The sequence below is a fragment of the Rhinopithecus roxellana genome, chromosome 13 (genome assembly GCF_007565055.1).
Source record: "Rhinopithecus roxellana isolate Shanxi Qingling chromosome 13, ASM756505v1, whole genome shotgun sequence".
In the NCBI taxonomy this organism is placed as follows: Eukaryota; Metazoa; Chordata; class Mammalia; order Primates; family Cercopithecidae; genus Rhinopithecus; species Rhinopithecus roxellana.
The window spans coordinates 126,877,583-126,899,784 of NC_044561.1; the positions used below are offsets into that span (position 1 = coordinate 126,877,583).

The 22,202-nt window shown below is 42.1% G+C and overlaps 1 protein-coding gene across 2 annotated transcripts in view; it reads right to left on the bottom strand.

Annotated features, from left to right (window-relative positions):
• DOK5 (docking protein 5) overlaps positions 1-22,202 on the bottom strand; it is a 172,956-nt gene that overhangs the window by 26,065 nt on the left and 124,689 nt on the right. For both annotated transcript variants that reach the window (XM_010363356.2, XM_010363355.2), the window contains exon 6: positions 15,394-15,529. In XM_010363356.2, coding sequence (XP_010361658.1) covers positions 15,394-15,529 — 136 coding nt within the window. The remainder of the gene's footprint in view (positions 1-15,393; positions 15,530-22,202) is intronic.

Consider the following 22,202-nt stretch of genomic DNA (forward strand, 5'->3'; position numbering starts at 1 on the left):
TCGAGACTATCCTGGCTAACACGGTGAAACCCTGTCTCTACTAAAAAATACAAAAAAAACTAGCTGGGCGTGGTGGCGGGCGCCTGTAGTCCCAGCTACTCGGGAGGCTGAGGCAGGAGAATGGCGTGAACCCGGGAGGCGGAGCTTGCAGTGAGCTGAAGTGAGCTGAGATCCGGCCACTGCACTCCAGCCCGGGGGGCAGAGCGAGACTCTATCTCAAAAAAAAAAAAAAAAAAAAGCAGAGAGAAGACCCTCCTCGTAGCAGAGTTCTCCTTCCTGAAGGCAGAGATTTCTTGTATATGCTCATATATGTCGTGCCCACCAGGATTCCTGGCATAGAGTAGGCATTTAATAAAAAGGGATTGGATAATTGAATTATGGATGGATGAATTGATTGAAGAAATGAATGAATCATTTGTGTGAATGGGAATTCCCTATAATCTGCCTTCCCTTGCTTCTCCCACTACAAGTCAGTAATAGTAACAGCTCAGGTTGCTGCTGTATTTAATAGGTACCAGGTGCTGTGCCAAGAAACCACCTGCCTTATCTCACCTGGCAAGGTGTGAACTAATATAATCCACACTTCGTAGAAGGGAGAACCAGTACTAAGGGTGGTAAAGTGAGTAGCCCCAGGACCCTGAGCTGGTAAAGATGTCCAGCCAGGATACAGGACCTGGCCTCTTACTCCAGAGCTACGGTTCATAACACAATCCTACGTATTTCTCATAGAAAGTACTGAGAGTATTATACAGATCCTAAAGGATGGACTCAAATCTACTCTGTTCCAAATGCTAAAAGGCACCTTAATTGTATTTCCAAAGCTTAAAGAAATGGCAACTGGCCAAACATCTAGGCTGCAAGGAGATGAGGCTGCCCCCACCATCTTGAAAAACAGGATATTAGAACCTCTATGAGGCCCTTGGACCCCCACTGTCCCAGGGGCCTTCTTTCAAGTGGAAATTAACGATCTGCCAAACATGTGGTCTCCCCCGACATTCTAATGAACCGGTCCTCAAGGGCCACCTAATTCTGATTCCAGCTCTGACAGATGTTTGGCAGGAACCACCCAAAGAGCCGTCTTTACTTTCTCCAACTCCTCTCTTTTGTTCTGACATTTGGAGGAAAAGTGATGGGTACTCCTATCATCCAAATGTTACCAAGATATCACAGAATATTATGGAACTGTCAAGAAAATAGAGTAGAGGCTTACTTCCTTGATGTTAGAAAACACACACACACACACACACACACACACACACACACACAAATGTGGGTAAGAAAGAAAGACCGCTTTCCTGCTAACGGAAAGAAAACCGTGCAGCAAAGCCACTAGACAGTGAGCAGAACGCTGGCGGAAACGATGCCTGCATTGTCGCTTACAGCTTTGACAAAGCAGACGGTTAGTGAAATCAACCATTTGGGTCCAAATTTCCAAGTGCAGCATGTTGCCGAGCACCAGATGCACTCAAATGGTTATTTTCACGGGGAATGCAAGTGATTTGCATCCATTTATTCAGAGCCATCTGAATTCTCAGCCACATGCATAAAACAAATTCACTGCTCCCTTTGCCTCCGGTAACTTTTTCTGCCTCCTTACTAAAAAAAAAATCCTCTCCCCCACCTGTACATTGAAATAGACGTCCTCAGGGACTGAGTTTTCTGTGGCCTTTTAAAGCAGACTTGCCTGGCACCTGTGCCCTGTGTGGGCATTAGCAGAGAACTGGACTTGGTATTTTGGTTTCAATTTTTCTTTTCCTCTTGGCTCACATAATAATTTATTTGATCCCTATTTTGTTCATTCAACAAACCTTTAAGCCCTGTGCCAGACTCTGAGCTTATTACACACCCATGGGGCCTTGTCCCTGCCTTCCAGAGGTTTACAGGCTCAAATGGAGCTGCCACTTATTCAGAGGTCAGCTTTTAAAGTTAATGCATAAAATAAAAATCCCATCTAATCAGATTGTCCTTTTAAAGACTAGGGCTCACACTCAGTGGAAGCAGGTGCTTTCGTGACAAGATGCCAAGCACATGCCACAGTGAAGGGGTGGGCTGCTGGACAGAATCACCTGCACCATGTATTCATACATTGTTTTCTTGTTGCACTTTGCTTTACAAAGCAGGTATAACTGTGCGTATTTCTGGAATTCCTGCTGAGTACTAGGCTATGAGCCGCACAGAAGACAGGGGCCTTACCTCATAGTCACATGTGGTTGTGCTTGCTCTGTTCTTTGATACAGCACAAACATCATCAGGGTCTTGAGGAAACAAGAACTCTGAGCTCCATCATTCAAATTCCTGGTGTTGCCTGTTTATGTCCTCATTGCTTCAAGGTGAGTCTCTTTCTCCTGGCCCAACTCACATTGGTTTAAGTAAAAAGGAAATCACCTGACAGGCACAGCAGCTCACACCTGTAATCCCAGTACTTTGGGAGGCCAAGGCAGGTGGATCACAAGGTCAGGAGACCGAGACCAACCTGGCTAACACGGTGAAATGCCATCTTTACTAAAAATACAAAAAAATTAGCCGGACATGGTGGCACACGCCTGTAGTCCCAGCCACTCAGGAGGCTGAGGCCAGAGAATCGCTTGAACCCGGGAGGCGGAGCTTGCAGTGGGCCAAGATCTCGCCACTGCACTCCAGCCTGGGTGACAAAGCAATACTCCATCTCAAAAACAAAAAGAAAGAAAAAAGAAGAGGAAATCACTGTAATAGTCCACATGTGTTGAATCTTACTATGCCCTGTCTCGGTGCCTTACATGTACTAGCTCATATGAACCAAAACACCAAGGCATAGGCTCTAGTATCACCCATTTATTACATATGATGTGAACAAGGCAAACAGAGGCTGAGTTGCACAGCTCAGAAATGATATTCAACCACAAACACACAGACCCATCAAATTCTGGCCCAGCTTCAAGCAAAACTTGCCTATCAGAAGAGCAAGGGTTCTAAACTTTGGCCCTACTGACATTTGGGGCCAGCTCATTCTTTGTAGTGGGGAGGGGGGCTGTCCTATGTATTGCATGGTACTTACAGCACTCCTGGCCTCTACCCACTAGATGCCAATGGGACACCATTGTTGGCAGCCAAAAATGACTCCAGATACTGCCAAATGTCCCCTGGGAAATAAAATTGCCACTAATTGAGAAGCACTGTTTTAGGGTGACTACACGTTCCAGTTTGCTTGATCACATCCTGTTTAGGTATGTTCCCCAGGCATAACTCTTCACCGAGGCTGACTTCCCAGGAGTACAGTGTGTGCAGTCATACAGGGCTCCGTGCTTAGAAGCGTCCTGTACTTGATTTCACGCCCTGTTACGACCATTTTGAAAATCTTAAGAGTTTTTGAACTTACTCCCTGACTTCCCAAAACAGATTGGAAACTGCACTGAATTGATTTCTTTCTTCTCTCAATCCTCATCACTTCTATCTCTATCTTCTTTGCCATGCTTGACACTGGGAAATAGGATTACTCACCACCACCCACAGGGTCAAGCAGATGCACGTGTGATCCTCCAAAGGAGGGAAGGGTAGTGGCATGACAGGCTGCCTTGCCACCATCAAGCTCGCAATATACTGCCTACTGACAGAGCCCCCATCTCAAATATTAATACTTGTTTTCGAGTTTATAAACCAAGCCACGATCTGTTAGCAAAACAAGTTGTCTCCTTTTCCTATAGAGGCATAGCCATGAGCCAAACAACATCCCTGGCACCATGATAGGAGCGCCCAGCTCTGGGGAGGAGCTGTGTAAGCTAAGGCAGCATTTAATAATCAGGTGAAAGCACTATGAAAACACACCCCTGCACATTGCAAATTATTATGTTGTTACAAGAGACTGAAACAGAAGTGCTCAGAAAATGAGATTTGTTTCCCCTAATACACAGGAACAAAGCCATCGCAAATTTAAGGAAGAAGCCTGAATTTCATCTGCATCTGTCCTATCTGAATAAGCAGTTTGTTCTGTGTTAAATGTCTATTAGTAAATGTAGGTTAATCTCATTTAGCTTTAGCTTTTTTTTTTTTTTTTTTTTTTTTTTTTTTGAGATGGAGTGTCGCTCCCTCACCAGGCTGGAGTTCATGGCGCGATCTCGGCTCACTGCAACCTCCGCTTCCTGGATTCAAGCGATTCTTCCGCCTCAACCTCCCGAGCAGCTGGGACTACAGGTGCACGCCACCACGCCCAGCTAATTTTTGTATTTGTAGAAGAGATGGGGCTTCAAGATGTTGGTCAAGATGGTCTTGATCTCCTGACCTCATGATCCGCCCACCTCGGCCTCCCAAAGTGCTGAGATTACAGGCGTGAGCCACCGCGCCCAGCCCATTTAGTTTCTTTTAATTTCTACAGAATTCATAAGTAAGTACAGCATGGTGGTACAAGCGTGGGCACCGGAGCCAGTGGCTGCCTGGGTTTAAATCTTGGCTTTATCACTTCCTATCTGTGCATCCACACTCCCAACTCCTAAGCCATAAAAATGGGATAGTAGTGCCCTTTGATACACCATGTTGAAGATGAAATGTTACTACATCTAGTACTTGGAAAGTGCCTGGCACATAATAAGTTCTCAAGAAATATCAGACGTATCAACAATACCATCAGTAGCAGCATGTAGCTAACTCTTGTTTATTCTAAAATTTAGCCCAGGCATAACTTTCTCCAAGAAGATGTTCTTGATCCTTGACAGACACTCTATAGCCCTGAGAATTTTCCTATCAAGCTTCTAAACTCTACCACATATTTTTCTTTAAGGCGTTATCATCTTTAATCGCGATTTTTTTTTTCTTTTGAGACTGAGTCTCACTCTATCGCCCAGGCTAGAGTGCAGTGGTGTAATCTCAGCTCACTGCAATCTCCACCTCCTGGGTTCAAGCGATTCTCCTGCCTCAGCCTCCCAAATAGCTGGGATTACAGGCACTCACCACCATGCCTGGCGAATTTTTGTATTTTTAGTAGAGACAAGGTTTCACCATGTTGGCCAGGCTGGTCTCAACCTCCTGACCTCAAATGATCTGCCCGCTTCAGCCTTCCAAAGTGCTGGGATTACAGGCGTGAGCCACCGCGCCCGGCCAATCATGCATTTTTATGTACCCGAAGTGAAAGAACCCTCCCTCTCTCTTACCAGTTGAATCAATTACATTTGCCATATGCCAGAAACTCAACCACTGTTTCTTTTTCCAAAAATACATTACATAGCCGTGGTTTAAAACAGTTAAATATAAGAGAAAGACATAAAGTAATATATGAAAGCCCCTTCCCAGACTCTCCAAATCATAGTCTTGCTCCCAAAGGGTAACCAACACTACCACATCCATTTGTACCCTGCCATAAGTTAATTTTCTGCACTTAGAAGAGCATTAGTGAGGTGTCAGAATCCACCTTGAGTTCTGCCTCATAGTCATTCATTTCCTTTATACACCTTGATATGACTGTAATACGACTCTCTTCATGTAGTCATTAGTACACATGAATCTCCTCTATTTCTAGTTGACTGCCTCATGTAATTCCTGTCCTATCATGTGCCATAATCTGTCCCCCTGTGGTGGACACTTAACCTCTTTCTAGTTATTTCTGCTCTTACAAATAAGCTCCCCAAGAATGGGTACTTCATCTTCTTCAGAGCCATGTCCCCAGTACCTCGTATATTATCTAGTGGATAGCAGGGCTCAGCAAATACTTGTTAAAAAGAGGAATCTAAGAATAAAGGAACGAGTCCTCCCGTGAACATTTGTGTACACATCATCTTCACTTCTGCTAGTACACTTCAGAGTAAATTCCTAGAAGTACTACTGCTGAATAAAAAGATGTGTGAATTTAATTTCAATAAATAAGAACACACTGTCCTCCAAAGAGACCATAGCAAATTAAACCCACAGAACTACACTGTTACATGAGGGGTATACTTAGAACTCCTTATTTAAATGGTAAGCTACTTTAAAGATGAAAACAAATGCCAGGCATGGTGGCTCACACCTGTAATCCCAGCACTTTGGGAGGCTGAGGTGGGCGTATCACTTAAGGTCAGGAGTTTGAGACCAGCCTGGCCAACATGGTGAAACCCTGTCTCTACTAAAAATACAAAAATTAGCTGGGTGTAGTGGCAGGTGCCTGTAATCCCAGCTACTTGGGAAGCTGAGGCAGGAGAATCACTTGAATCTGGGAGGCAGGGGTTGCAGTGAGCCAAGATTGCACCACTGCACTCCAGACTGGGTGACAGAGCAAGACTCTGTCTCAATAAATAAATAAATAAATAAATAAATAAATAAATAAATAAATAAAGGAAACACTTTATGCTTTATTATATATTCTCCATAAGATCTAACACATTGCTTTGCAAGTAGTAAATAGGTATTTCATAAAAGTTTTTTGAAGGATAATTAATATACCAGGATATAAAACGCGTTTAATTCAGGAGGGGGAAAATGATAACTGCTTTACGCAGTACATTTGTAAAAATCCATAAGTTAACCCAATTAACCAGAGCCCATAAATAGAAGAGGGAAAGACAGATTTTCTTGTGGGGGGAGGGGCAAGGAACGTAGGAGACGCTGAGTTGTCAGAAGAGCATTTACACACATAAACCCCCACCATGCAAGGGTCTACTTTAGTGTCTATATAGTAATGAAATTGACTCTATGATTTCTTTGATGCCCTCTATATCTAAGAAAACAAAACGCGTAGCATATTGCTTTTAAAATTAGATTGACTATAAATTAATCTGGTTTCAAAAATTGTAGAAGAATGCCACTTGAATTCTACAAATTCATTAGCAAATTGTATTTGCTAATCCCAGCTTGGAAGTAAATCAGTCTCTTAAACAAAGAAACACAAAGAAGTGACAAAAAAAAAAAGTTCAGATTGAACTCTCAAGCCTGTGTGTAATCAGGACTCCAGAGTACCGGGCAGGAGTCACCCGGAGGTCTGAATGTCCCCCTCAGTGGAGCCCCCCCACCCCACCCGGAGCCCCTGGGAAAACCTGTTAAAAGCAGGCATTCTTCACCTTGAGGCTCTCGCCTTGAAGGAAAGTCTAAAAATGACAAGCCCAGTCGTGGAATGAGGAATATCCCGCACACTGCCACTCCTCGTTCCAAAATTAGACTTTGTCATAGACACTGATCTCAAAGGTGGCAAAAATAGCTATAGCTGCTCTAGGGAGTGCCTGAGCTGTCCTGAAGTTTTGCTGCAGCTTCTCCAGCAAGGCAGCTGGCAGCTGGTGCAAGACAGTCCTCGCCTCCCCGCCTCATTCACAGTTAGTTCTCCACTTCATACTCCAGGCCCACCCCCACTTCTTCCAGCACCTCCTTTAGAGTGAATAATAACAATGCACTGAATTTTTAAAGTGGAAATGTAGAGGAGAAATAGTAAGGTGGCAAGACTGCTATCTAAAGCCAAAACTGCACAAATGAATGAGATTTCATTTAACAGTGATTTTTCACATATATGTAAAATTTATTGAAACAAGGTCTTGCTCTGTTGCCCAGGCTGGAGGGCAGTAGCACTGTCATGGCTCACTGCAGCCTGGATCTCCTGGACTCAAACCATCTTCCTGCCTCAGCCTTCCCAGGAGCTAGAACTACAGGCATACACCATCACGCTGGGCTAATTTTTAAATATTTTCTAGAGATGGGGTCTCCCTATGTTTCCCAAGTTGGTCTCTAACACCTGGCCTCAGACAATCGTCCTGCCTTGGTCTCTCAAAGTGCTAAGATTATAGGCATGAGTCACTGTGCTCAACCCTAACAGTGATTTTTTTAAAAGATATATTACAAATTGATAGATGTTTCTGAAAGGTGCTCTGTTTATCAAGGTCATTTGAAAACGCTAAGACCAGCCGGGTGTGGTGGCTCACAGCTATGGTCCCAGCACTTTGGGAGGCTGAGGCGGGCAGATCACGAGGTCAGGAGTTCGAGACCAGCCTGGCCAACATAGTGAAACACTGTCTCTACTAAAAATACAAACAATTAGCCAGGCGTAGTGGCAGGTGCCTATAATCCCAGCTACTTGGGTGGCTGAGGCAGGAGAATGGCTTGAACCCGGAGGCAGAGGATGCAGTGAGCCAAGATTGTGCCATTGTACTCCAGCCTGGGTTATAGAGTGAGAGTCTATCTCAAAAAAAAAAAAAAAAAAAAAAAAAAAAATAGGAAAATGCTAAGACCATGCTGAGTGGAGACATAAGAGCTTAAAAACCCTTCAAAGGAGTGAGGCATCGTGGCCACAGGTAGAGTTTTGGAGCCAGATAAAACCATCCTGCATTCCTGGCTTCAGGAGTAATTAGCTGTCTAGCTTCAGACAAATGACTTCACCATGCTGAACATCTCTTTTCTCATCTATATCATAGGACAGTGATTCCTTCCAGGTCAGGGATCATGAATATTCTCTGCCATTGTAAGCCCTGTAGGAGCACGGGCCTCAAGTGTCTACTTGCCACTGTATCCTGCCACACAAAGCAGAACATAGTAGGTTGTCAATAAACATGTTTAAACGGTCAAATCAATGAGAGTGAACAAATGAATCTACCTCACAGAGTTATTGTGGTTATTAGAGAAAAGGCAAGTAAAGTATCTGCTATATTGTAGGAGGCCTGAAAAATAACAGTGGCTGTTATTACTAAAGAGTTGGGCATACCGTAGATGTTCAATAAACACATAGTGTTATTAGCAAATGCCATAAAGTAGGAAAAATATTTAAAAGTGAAAAATCAAACCACTAAGTAAATATTATTCCAGAAATGTTCATGGTGCAGGGAACAGACACTGAGGTGGCCCCATGATCTCCTCCTCCTGGTGGACATATTCTTGTGGGGTGCCCTTCCTTTGCATGTACAGGGTTTATGACTTGCTTTTAGTCAACAGACTGGCTGGGTGCAGTGGCTCATACCTGTAATCTCAGCACTTTGAGAGGCAGAGGAAAAAGGTTTGCTTAAACCCATAATTTGAGACCAGCCTGAGCAACATCATAGGGAGACCTCATCTCTATAAAAAATAAATAATAAATAAAAGGAGCCAGGCATGGTGATGCATGCCAGTAGTCCTAGATACTAAGGAGGCTGAGGTGGGAGGAGGTCAAGGCTGCAGTGAGCTGTGATCTCGCCACTGCAATTCAGTCTGGGTAACAGAGCAAGACTCTGTCTCCAAAAAAACAGAAAAAAAAATGGATAGACTATGACAGAGTGAGAAGATGAATAAAATAATCCTTCCATGATTGCGATACATAGGATTGTGGCCTCTTGCTGGCTATGATGAAGTATGTGGCCGTGCTGGCAAGGTCCATGTGGCCAGGAGCTGAGAATGGCCTCTGTCCAACAGCCAGCAAGAAACTGTAGCCCTCCATCCCACAACCCGAAGTAGCTAAATTCCACCAATAACCATGTGAGCTTGAAAGTGGATCCTTCCCCACTTTTACCTTGAGATGAGACTGCAGCCCCAACAGAAACCTGCACTACAGGCTTGTGGAAAACTTAAGAGGAAGGCCCAGTATGCTATGCCAAAACTCCTGACTCAGAGACACTGTGAAATAATAAATGGATGTTGTTTTAAAGGTGCATAGTTTGTGGTACTTTGTTACATGGCAACAGAAAATTAATTTATGTAGTAATATAGACACCAATTAGCCACAACATCAGCAGCAAGATCCTAGAGAAAGACGTGTGAGGCCAGACACTACTGGGTGTGTCTAAGCATTGCCATGTCAGGATGCAAGATCAGCACTGCCAGAGCTTTGCACTTTTCAAGAAAATATAAAAATCAGAGATTTATGTGTAAGCTCTTAATTTTTAAATGTTGGTCACTAATTTGGAGTTTTCAAAATAGCAGTGAGTTAATCTCATGCAGGGTAAATAAAACACGTCTAGGGGCTTGATTCAAAGATACAGTGTAAGGCGGGGGTTATGCCAGCACACCTGTTCCAAATTTGAGCCCTACCACCTTCTAAGCTGGTGGTTTGGGGTCTTCAATGCAAGAGTTTTCATGAGGTTTAGAAATTACACAAAACATCCTTAAAATATTATCTGTTACAGAGAAGAGATATAACACATTCTTGTTTTGTTACTGTTGTCATATTAGTTTTCTATGGCTGTCGAAACAAATTACCACCAATTGGCAGGCATAAAACCACACAAATTTATTGTCTTACAGTTCTAGTGGCCAGAAGTCCCAAATCAGTTTCACTTGGCTATAGTCAAGGCATCAACAGGGCTGGTTCCTTCTGGACGTTCTGGGGGAGAACCTATTTTTATGCCTTTTTGTTTTGTTTTGTTTTGAGATGGAGTCTCTCTCTGTCACCAGGCTGGAGTGCAGTGGTGCAATCTTGGCTCACTGAAACTTCTACCTCCCAGGTTCAAGCAATTCTCCTGCCTGAGCCTCCTGAGTAGCTGGTACTACAGGCACACACCACCACGCCCAGCTAATTTTTGTATTTTTAGTAGATATAGAGTTTCACTATGTTGGCCAGGCTGGTCTGGATCTCTTAACCTGATGATCCACCCGCCTTGGCCTCCCAAAGTGTTGGGTTAACAGGCGTGAGCCACCGCGCCTGGCTGTTTTTATGCCTTTTCTAACTTCTCAAGGCCACAAACATCTTTTGGCTCACAGTCCCTTCGTCCACCTTCAAAGCCAGCTGCGTGGCATTTTAAAATCTCCCTCTCCACCCCTTCTCTCTCTCGGTCTCTCTGCTTCCACCATTGCCTTGCCCTCTGTTTGACTCCTCTTGTTTCCCTCTTCTGAAGACACTTGCGATTATATTCGACCCACCTGGATAGACCAGGCTACCGTCACCATCTCAGGATCCTTAACTCGATCACACCTGCAAAGTCCCTTTTGCCTTGTCAGGTAACATTCCCAGACTGCATAGACTCGAATGTGGACATATTTGGGGAGCCATTATTCAGCCTCCTACAACTGTTACTATTATTATCTGACCCACAGGCCCCTTCTTTATGAGTTTTGGGATTGAGGGTCATAAGACTGACTCAAATCAATTCACTCCAGGACGTAATTTCAGCCTGGTATGGGCCCCACATTGCAGCATTCTGTCTGTAGACACACTCTTGGGAATTTTACAACAGGGACAGTTTGCAGTGAGTTAGGGCTTCCTAATCGTGAGGCTAAGACCAGATATGAGTTTTGCCATCTTTCTCTAGTTATGATCTTGGCCATCTCATAGAAGCAAGTCAGCAGTCATATAAAAGCAATTCCTAGTAGGGAATGCAGCCAGGTCTATGTGGATCCACTCTTAATAACCAGAAAGGGCAAAACAATAACCTAGGCAGGGTGAGCCAGTAATGTTGCCTTCATTTGTTTTATTTTAGCGTGGTATCCCCTAATCAGAGATTGATTACAGTACATTGATTTTAAGTTTTTCACAATCCCTCGTTTAACTCCCGAAGATTCAGATCCCACATTGAAGCTTACTCACTTCCATCTATAACAGGATGCCATGGCTTTAAAAATCACATTTACTTTATAGAACCCATTAAGCACACAGCAAATTAAGAGCAAGTGACATTATTTTCTAGTTAAATTTGCAAAGGGATAATCCAAACGATTTACTCATATTCCTGATTAATTTTTAGCGGAAATAATGAGGTTGTAAATGGAAAAACATGTGCATGAGCATGCAGAACCCGCCTTTCAAGTACAAAACAATTTATGCTAATTGATGGCTCTACGAACAAGACAATCTTAGACAAACTTCTTGAGGTGCCCAAAGGGAGCTAATGGAATAGCCGCACAACCCTAATGCAATGACATGTTGCCCTGTAAGTTTTAAGTGACCTGAATTCAACTTCACAGCTCGCTCTCGCTCTCTCTCGCATTCCCCTCCCTCTGTCTCTCTCCATCCATCCACTGATGTCTCTTTATTGAAATATCCAGAATTCCTAAGTACGTGGGAAAATAAATACCAACATTGTATTAGTTCAAAAAGAAAGTCTTCCTGGAAGGCTACTTGGAAAGAAAAGCAAATACTTAGAAGCATTCTCAGACTTTGATTCAGCAATCAATTTTTAAGAATTTATCTTAAACAGATAGTCATTGATGCCTACAGATTGAGCGTCAAGCTGATGCACAGGTTTTTTGTTGTTGTTACATATATATATATATATAAAACCTCATATATAAATATATGTGATCATATATAAATATATATATGACCATATATATATGTATATATATTAGAAATGGGGTCTCCCTTTGTCACCCAGGCAGGAGTGCAGTGGCAGGAACCTAGCTCACTGCTGCCTTGAATTCCTGGGTCCAAAGGATCCTCCTGCCTCAGCCTCCTGCGTAGCTGGGAGTACAGGTGCAAGCCACTGTACCTGGCTAGTTTTTAAATTTTTTGTAGAGACCAAAACTTACCATTTTGCCCAGGCTGGTCTCAAACTTCTGGTCTCAAGTGATCCTCCTGCCTAGGCCTCCTAAAATATTGGGATTATAGGTGTGAGCCACTGTGCTCAACCTTGATGCATAGTTTTATAAATCTATGAAATATCCATATAATAAAATAGGACCACAAAATATGATGTTGCAGATGATATTTAATGAGACAATATGTAGATATTTTCTTGCAAAAAGCTAGCACAAGCAATGTATTCAATATAATTGTATTTCCTACATCCACCTAGTTAAAATACTGGAAAGCTACACACTCAAAAGTCAGTAACAGGTGTATTCCTGTCTGGCAGGCAGAGGGATGACTTACTATGTTCTTTTTATTCTGCTGTGTTGTCTACAATTTTTCAATAATGTGTAGATTCCTTTTGAAATAAGAAAGTAATAAATATAATGATTTTTTAGAGTTTCTTATAGTAGTTTCTAATTCTCTAAAATCTATTAAATTATATCATTCCCCATTCCTTCTCAATCTGATTTTACATTTGCTCTACTTAGACATTTAGAGAGAAAGAGAGAGAGATGGCGAGAGATGGAGAGAGATGGCGAGAGATGGAGAGAGATGGCGAGAGAGAGAGAGAGAGAGAGAGAGAGAGAGAGAGAGAGAGGAGACTTTAAGATAAATACTATTACCGCTCCCATTTTACAAAGGATAAAACTGGAACTCAGGGATATCAAGAACTTTGTTCTCCTCCACAAAGCTGGAAAGTTTCAGAACTGTTGTTGGAACTAAGTCTGGCTTCATGGGTCATGATCTTAAACACAGTATGATAGCACTGAAATTTATCTCTTGTTTTATCTATGTCTACCCCTAAATTAGTTATATTAGTCACAGTTTTCCAGAAACAGAGTAAACAGGATATATATATCAAGATCTGCAGTCTTAAGGCCTGAAAGCCAATGGTGATGATTTCTGGTCTGGATTTGAAGGCCAAAGGAGACCAATGTCCCACCTCAAGACCACAAAGAGAGCTAATTCTCTCTTACCCTCCCTTTTGTTCTATTCTGGCCTCCATCAGATTAGATGAGGCCCACTCACATAGCAGAGGGCAATTTGCTTTACTCAATCTATCAATTCAAATGCTACAGTCATTCAGAAACACCTTCAGAGACACACTCAAAAGAAAGTTTAACCAAATATCCAGGCACCCTGTGTCCCAGTCAAGCTGACATATGAAAACTACCATCAAAACCCCTTAATTCAATCCATGCCTCCTCCACAGCATGCCCACCCCCACCATCTCTGAGATCATACACAAGTCTTCAAGCCTGGTTTCTCAAAAATGCTATGTCAGCAGTGGCTCACGGGAGCACTTGCTCTTTTCCAACAATAAGCTCTGTCCTGTGGCCCAAATCCAGCCTCCTGACTGTTTCTGAATGACCCATATGCAAAAAAAAAAAAAAAAAAAAAAAAGGAAAAGAAGAGTAATATTTCATGACATGTGAAAATTATATGAAATTTGTATTTCAATGTCCATTAATCCAGTTTGTTTTGAGACATGGCCATGCTCATTTGATTATATCTTTCCCATAGCTGCAGTTGTGCTACAATGGCAGTTAAGTACTTGCAGGCCGTATTAGTCCACAAAGCATAAAACATTTATAGGAAGCTTTGCTGACCCCTGCTCTAAAATCCTGAGTGCTGCCTGTAGATGTCATTTGGAAATAACCCGAGGCTGTGTTGGAACAGATCATGTTACTGGCATGCTTTGCCCCTCCACTCTTTAAATCCAACCACCCCACATGTTTCAATCGTAAAGTTTCAAACTACCCAAATCTTACCATGCCAATCCAATTCCTTTTTGTTTTGTATATTTCCTTCCAGATGTGAAGCTCTATGTATATGTTTGCAGCCACAATGCATGATGTGCATTATTTAACTGTTGTGCATTCATTTATGATTTATGATTTCATGAATTTACTCTCCTTAAAGAAGAAACTCATGAACATAATTCTTTTTTTTTTTTTTTTTTTTTTTTTTGAGGCAGGGTCTCGCTCTGTCACTCAGGCTTAAGTGCAGTGGCACAAACTCGGCTCACTGTAGCCTTTACCTCCTGGGCTCAAGTGATCCTCCTACTTCAGCCTCTTGGTAGCCGGAACTACAGTCGTGTACCACCATGGCTGGCTAATTTTTGTATTTTTATCAAGACAGGGTCTCCCCATGTTGTCCAGGCTGGTCTCAAACTTCTGGGATCAAGCGATCAGTCTGCCTCAGCCTCTTAAAGCTCTGGGATTACAAGAGTCAGCCACCGCGCCTGGCCTCATGAACATAATTCTTTGTGTAATCCAAGTCCCTAGCACAATGTAAAGCAAAGAGTAAACGTTCTGAGGGCATGTTTATGTATGCTGTGTGTTTGGGCATCTTTATATACCAATGACTATAAGAGACGGCACACGCATGACTGTGGGTAGCAGTTCACCCGCAGACAGGTTCTCTTTGACCCACCAAGTGTTAGAGTCTTAACTAGAATTAATTTCCAACAGTTACCAACTGGCAGGTATTACACACAGACTCATATCTTTGGCTTCCCTTGAAAAATCAAGTGATCTACCCACATAGATGTCACAATCTCATGTTCTCACGTCAACAGTTGTCTGCTCTTGGGCTTTTGACATTTCACTCCAGTTTCCCTCAGCTCTCTTCTTTCATTTACATTTTTCTCTCTGGCCTCTGTTGACATTTGAAATAACTTCTGATATAGCAAGACATATCTCCATAGGTAGATGATCCACATGGTTGTGTCTACAGATGTCTATACACACACAAATTAATTTTACACACCCTTACGATTGAGTTGCAAAGTAGATAATGGGGATGCATGGTTAAGATGTTACCAATGGCCTACATCAGGCATTCCTGAATGGCATTTAATCCAAGTGATACACTATTGAGAAGAAGAATCAATCATCTGCTCAAATAATGCTGACCATATTTTCCAGCACAAAAATGAGCCAATTGCTTTCTGCAGTGATAGGCACTGGGACACGAGGAAGAAATTCCAAACATACCATTGAGTTTTTCACGCTCTGTAGCAAGCGCTCATGCTGCTCGGCTATGGCCAAGGCAGCAGAGTGGACTTTCTGATAGATGGCCTCCCCGTCTCGGGTCTGAAAGATAAACAGCCCTTCACCAGTCTCACACATCCTGTGAAAACAAAAACAAAATAGCTTCTGAAAATCCAGCGCCTAGAAGTTCAATGCACTAAAATCCTGGAATACTCCACTAGGCTGTGCCCGTTTATTATTTTTTATGAGATTAAGATTCTTGTTCACATTTGCTAAACAAAGTTAACTAGAATCGAAGTGTTCAAAGTGTTCAATTAATTGTTATTAACAAGGGCAGGGGACCAAGGGACTCCAGGCTAACCTGTGCTGAATACTTTCTATCACAAAGTAAAAGAGAAATTTAATAAAAAAGCTGTTTCTTGATTTTCAGTATAATAAATACTTCACCTTCCCTATCCTTCACCTTACCACCCTCAAAGAGAAATTCCTGTGCAAGCACATTCCTTTGTACAGCCTGTGAATAGCTCCTCATGAGAAACTGCTAGTGCAGAGGGAGAGGAAGATTCTGTATCTCTTAGATTCTGTTCTCGCTTTCCCTACAGACCATGGCTTTAAGGATTCTTTCCTTCCTAAAATCCTAGATCAAATATTACTCCAGCTTTCATTCAACGTGATGGATCAAATGCAGTTAATTTTTTTTGCAATGAGTATGACTGTGCTAAATTAATATTTGGAACATTAGAGAAGTTCCTCACAGAAAGCTGTATGGTTTTGATAATTAACATCAAGCGTTAAGAAGAAGGGTATCTGTACCTCAGATGGTAAAGGTAAACAAAGAGAAATAAATTTCATTAATAAAGGAAGACTGGTACACACAATTAGGCAAGAAACAAATAAATGCTTTTTACTTAAATACATTTTAGTATATATGTGTGTGTATATATATGCTATACATACATTTTAGTGTGTGTATATATATATATAAAACTACACTAAAATATATTAAATTATTATAAATATTTTTAAAGAACTTGGACAAAATCATACGCAGGGATATTAAAAGAAGCTCTGAATTTGATACATACATATGCCAACAGTAAACTAAGAGGTTGTTTTGTTTGCTTGCTGGTTTTTAAAGGCCTGATTATTCTAAGACACAATGCCACTCCTTCCATTTCAGAATTTCTTGCTGAAAAACTGAACGGTGGCTTCAGTGCCTGAATTTTGCTCCCATCTAAAGAACTGTTTAACACAACATAGAAACTAAGCAAATTTTCAGCCTAAACTACTGTTAATTTTTTTTAGTCTAGCCCAGTCTATGCAATTAATGCAATAAAACGAGGAAGATGTATCTAATGTTTTGCAGTTGGTCCAGTACCACAGCCAAATGACAGCTTTCTATATACAAGGCATGCCCTAAGTAATGGGCCAAAACCCATTAAATTTGAATTAAATTTCATGAATTTTATGAATATGTGCCATGTATGAAGAAACAGAGGGAGTTTGGGTGTGGTGGCTCACACCTGTAATCCCAGCACTTTGGGAGGCCAAGGTGGGCGGATGATCTGAGGTCAGAAGTTCAAGACCAGCCTGGCCAACATGGTGAAACTCCATCTCTACTAAAAAATACAAAAATTAGCCAGGCATGGTGCAGGAGGCACCGGTAATCCCAGCTATTCCGGTGGCTGAGGCAGGGAGAATAACTTGAACCTGGGAGGCGGAGGTTGCAGTGAGCCGAGATCACGCCACTGCTCTCCAGCCTGGATGATAGAGAGAGGCACCATCCCCCCTCACCCGCCACTAAAAAAAAAAAAAAGAAGCAGAATAAGAAACAGCGAAAAAAAAATGATGGCTCTTTCAATAAGCTAATCTAAAGAACTAGCTCATGAGGTTGATCATGCAATTTTAATTATTAAGTCATTTTAATCCAAAGAAGATCTGAAACTGAAATTCAAGGCATTTTCAATAAAGTCTCATTTCTTCCCTGAAGACATCTCAAAATACTTAAACCCTTTCTGCTACCTTGTCCTTTTTTAAGCCACCATACAAACTTAACTCTATTGCTTGGCATCCAATTCTGTAAGGTTTTGTTTTTCATACATCTTTTTTCCATCAAATACAGAAATATTAATTTGTTAAGAGAAGGAAGTAATCCTAATCAGTTCTTTCAGAGGAAAAAGTGGCCACTGGTTTCCCCTGGGGCAGAGGTCACTGTATATTTATTTACTTCCTTAAATGCCAACCTTGGTTCCAAAAGTAATGAAAGCACCTGTTACTCAGAAACACTTGTAGTGTGACAGATTAATACCAAACCTTGCAGCTATGTTTCTCCAACTTGGACAATCTAGTTGCTTTCCAAGTCTTTGTTAACTGCAACCCACCATAGGAAATAAAGTTTAGTTTTTAGCCAGTATACCTATCAATCTATCATCAATCTATAACATGCTATTATTTTCTATTCTATCTTATTTTTAATACTAGTGGTGGAATGCTTAATCTATATCATAACCCATTCATTTTACTCTTGGAAAATCACTCTTACCCAATGCCCACGTGTTTTTTGTTGGTTTGTTTGTTTGTTTAGATGGAGTCTCGCTCTGTCGCCCAGGCTGTAGTGCAGTGGCGCAATCTTGGCTCACTGCAACCTCCGCTTCCCGGGTTCAAGCAATTCTTCTGCCTCAGCCCCCTGAGTAGCTGGGATTACAGGCATGCACCACCACGCCCAGCTAATTTTTGTATTTTTAGTAGAGATGGGGTTTCACCATTTTGGCCAGGCTGGTCTCGAACTCCTGAGCTCGTGATCTGCCCGCCTCTGCCTCCCAAAGTGCTGGGATTACAGGTGTGAGTCACCGCACCCGGCCCCCAATGCCCACTTTTAAGAAATGTAATAAATCTACAACCTTCCTTTAATGACATTTAAATCTCTAAAATAATATTGTTATCAAAAACAAATGAAACCAAAACAACTATAGTACCAAACATTCTTCTTTAATGTACACAGACTTCCCTCTCCTCCGCCTGAAGATCTGGAACACACACACACACACACACACACACACACACACACACACACCACTTGCCACTAACAGAAAAGAACAGGAGACACAACCTCAAATTCCATTAGAGTTCAGGCAGAGAACATGAATGCTCAAACCCACTATGACCAAGGGTACAGGGAGCACAGCTAGCCGAGAGCACAGGTCCCGTCTAAGCACAGGAGCCAGAAGTCAGCCCTAGTCAGGTGTCAACGTGGAGGAATGGGGAAATACGCGTCCAAGGTACTCATAGTTTCTGATTGTTTAAGAGAAGCAAGACTTCCTGACTTTTATGTGAAGACATCTGAATTTTATATGTCAGCAACTTGTTTCATTTTCTTTTTAAGTTGTGAGAGTCAAAAGGCCTTAATCAACCAGATCTGACCAAGAAATCACCACTGTGCAGTAAAGACACAAAATGCATTAAGAGCTCTAAATAGAACAGAAATGAGGTCTTTGGTGTAAATTGTTAGGACTTTTGCTCCTATTGCTCAAAGGCATGTGTCCTTCATTGGACAACCTGACCCATGAAGATGCTAATGACCACAGACTGACCTTCCGATGCTCTTCCATCGGGTCTCTGCTATACTCTACCCATAAGTCCTTTTATCGTATCCACCCCTCCTACTTGATGTGTTTGGAACTGTTACATAAGCAGCTTTACAACACTCTAAAATGTTACTACATGCCTCCATCAAAACCATATGATGAGCTAACTCCCCAGGGCAGTGAGAAGAAAACAAACAAACCAAAAAAAAAAAGGAAGTGAAAAGAAAGGTACATCAAACAAGCTAATGGTCTTACATAACCTCATACAGCCATGTCTGCTTCTCGTCTCCAGAGAAAATTCAACACAGAACAAAGATGTTCTAATGGGTTTACCCTTTAGCAGAATAGCAAAGCCACCTGCTTTGACTTCTGATGCTCCCGATTCCTCCTTTCTCTTTACTCGTTGATTTTTACCCTGGATGCTCTTCCTGTATCCAAAGTAGTCCCAAGTGACCCGACACTCCTTACATTAATGGAAACCAGTGGATTGGAAACCCAGAGAAGGTTAAAAAATAAGTTTAAGTAAGGTCTTTCTAATTTCCTCTGTGAAGATAAGCATTCAAATATAATAATATTGCTGCCATATAGATGCAGGTATAGTTTTGAGTTTCCCAATAATTGCCTAAATGAAATGCCTGTCACTCCAAATCATGGATTATTCCATTATTCAAAAGTCCAGAGGGAACCAATAGCTCAGAAAATGTTGGGAACCATTCATTCTTCCACATACCAAATATGTGTCAAGGCAACATAATAGAATGCAGGAGTTTGACCAGGGATCACCTGGCTGGCCTGGCATCTCACCAGCTTTCTGACCTACCGCCAGCTATCTAACCTGTCTAAATCTGCATTTTCATATGTAAACAAACGTAATGCTAAGAACTCTCACCTAGACTTACTGCAAGTATTAAATAGGATATGTAGAGTACACAATTATATCTTCAAGTAAAGAGTGCTTCTATTACTCTATCAGAATGTGAGCTCCCTGTAGACAGGGATTTTGTTCTGATATATTCACAGCTTTTCCACTAATGCCTAGAGCATGGCTGGGTTTACATTTGGTGCTCAATAAATAACTGTAGAATGAATTGTGAAGCAGAAGGCAGTGCTAGGAAAGGAATAGCTGGGAACCTGACCTAGGCTTCCTTGAGCAACTTTTACTGACACTGAGAATTCATTGAGTTACCCTGGGGAGGGGAGTGGTTTGAGAAAGAAGGCAGGAAGAGCAGTCTTGACAGACAGAACTGCACATATAAAGCTTTTAGGTGGGACACAGGTAAGTGAAGCCAACACGTCGGGGAGATGGTGGGAAGAGGGGCAGCCTGTGGGGCTGAGCCTGGTGGACAGAGCACAAGTGTGCATGTCCTGGGACTGTGGTCCTGGGTACCATGAAGATTCAAGACCCAGACACTATGGTTCATACGCAGAGTGCCCAACCTCAGAAACTCTGTTCTCTCCTTTTGCCCAAAACATTCCACATCAACATATCTTATTAGAAAAATACTAATGGGGCTGAAATTATGAAAACTAAAATAAATTATCTCATGGTAGACAGAATGAATAAGTAAACATTTGAAATCAGTAAGCCAATTAGTTTCATATTTTCTTGCTTCCAAGATGTATTCTGTGCACATGGCTCTCTCTCTGTATCTCTCTCTCTCTCTCTCTCTCTCTCTCTCTCTCTCTCTCTGTGTAGAATATATGGACATTGCCAAAAGCAGAACACATTTTGACCTCAACGTGCGTGTGTGTGTGTACATATATATACATAGAGAGAGAGAGAGAGAGAGAGAGACAGAGTCTTGCTCTGTTGCCCAGATTGGAATGCAGTGGCACCATCTCGGCTCACTGCAACCTTTCTGCCTTCTGGGTTCAAGAAATTCTCTGCCTCAGTCTCCTAAGTAGCTGGGATTATAGGCGCCTGCCACCACGCCTGGGTAATTTTTATATTTTTAGTCGAGACGGAGTTTCACCATCTTGGCCAGGCTGGTCTCAAACTTACCTCGGGTGATCCACCCTCCTCAGCCTCCTAAAGTGCTGGGATTACAGGCATAAGCCACCGCACCCGGCCAACATGTATATTTAAGGTAGGCTTTTCTTTCTCTCCACCCCTGCCAAGGCAGCTATTAAATCAATGTTGTATTTTACATTTACAATTACGTTATAATTGAAAGAATAAGGTACTCGTTACACCTACCGGAGACAAAGCATAACAGCCGCTGTGAAGGATGTAAACATAAGCTTTTTCTTTGAGGAGCTGAGAATTAATTTGGAGAGACAAGATCTACATATGCAAAACGTTTGAGAATAATATCATGGTTGCATGAGCCATACTGATGCGGCAATTAAAAAAGGAAATGTACAGTTGAGAAGAGGGGTGGGTGTCAGTGCTGGGTAAATGAAAATCTGGTATTCAAAAACCTGAGAGAAACAGATCTGAAGCACCTGACAGAGAGGGATATAAATTAAAAGAAAAAAAAAAGCACAGAATGTTTACTTTTGTCTGTGAAAGCAAGGCAAACTAAAAATGCAGTTTGAAGCTGGGTATGGTGGCTCATATCTGTAATCCCAGCACTTCGGGAGGCCAACGCGGGTGGATCACGAGGTCAGGAGATCGAGACCATCCTGGCTAACACAGTGAAACCCCGTCTCTACTAAAAATACAAAAAAATAGCCAGGCATGGTGGCAGGCACCTGTAGCCCCAGCTACTTGGGAGGCTAAGGAAGGAGAATGGCATGAACTCAGGATGCGGAGTTCGCAGTGAGCCGAGATCACGCCACTGCACTCATGTCTGGGCAAGAGAGCAAGACTCTGTCTCAAAAAAAAAAAAAAAAAAAAATACAGGTTGAACAAGTGGAGTACAATCCCCTCCCTCCATCCCTGGGGCTATAGCAAGGTCAACAACACAACACACTTGCACAGACACAAGATGAAGAAGCAAGAGGCTTAGCCATGTAGGCTCTAAGAGCTTCATTTTGAGGAATAAATTCGGGAGGAATTTCTAAGGAGCTTGTAATATGGACTTGATCTCAGCTCTACTAAAGTCAGCAACACTGACGTCATCCGATCATGCTTTGCTATTAGGGCTGTCCTGGGCGTTGTAGGATATTGAGCAGCATCCCTGGCCTCTACTCACTAGATGCCAGTAGTACCCCACAGTTTGACAACCAAAAGTGTCTCCAGACATTGACAAATATTCCCAGTTGAAAATCATTGAAATAGACTAA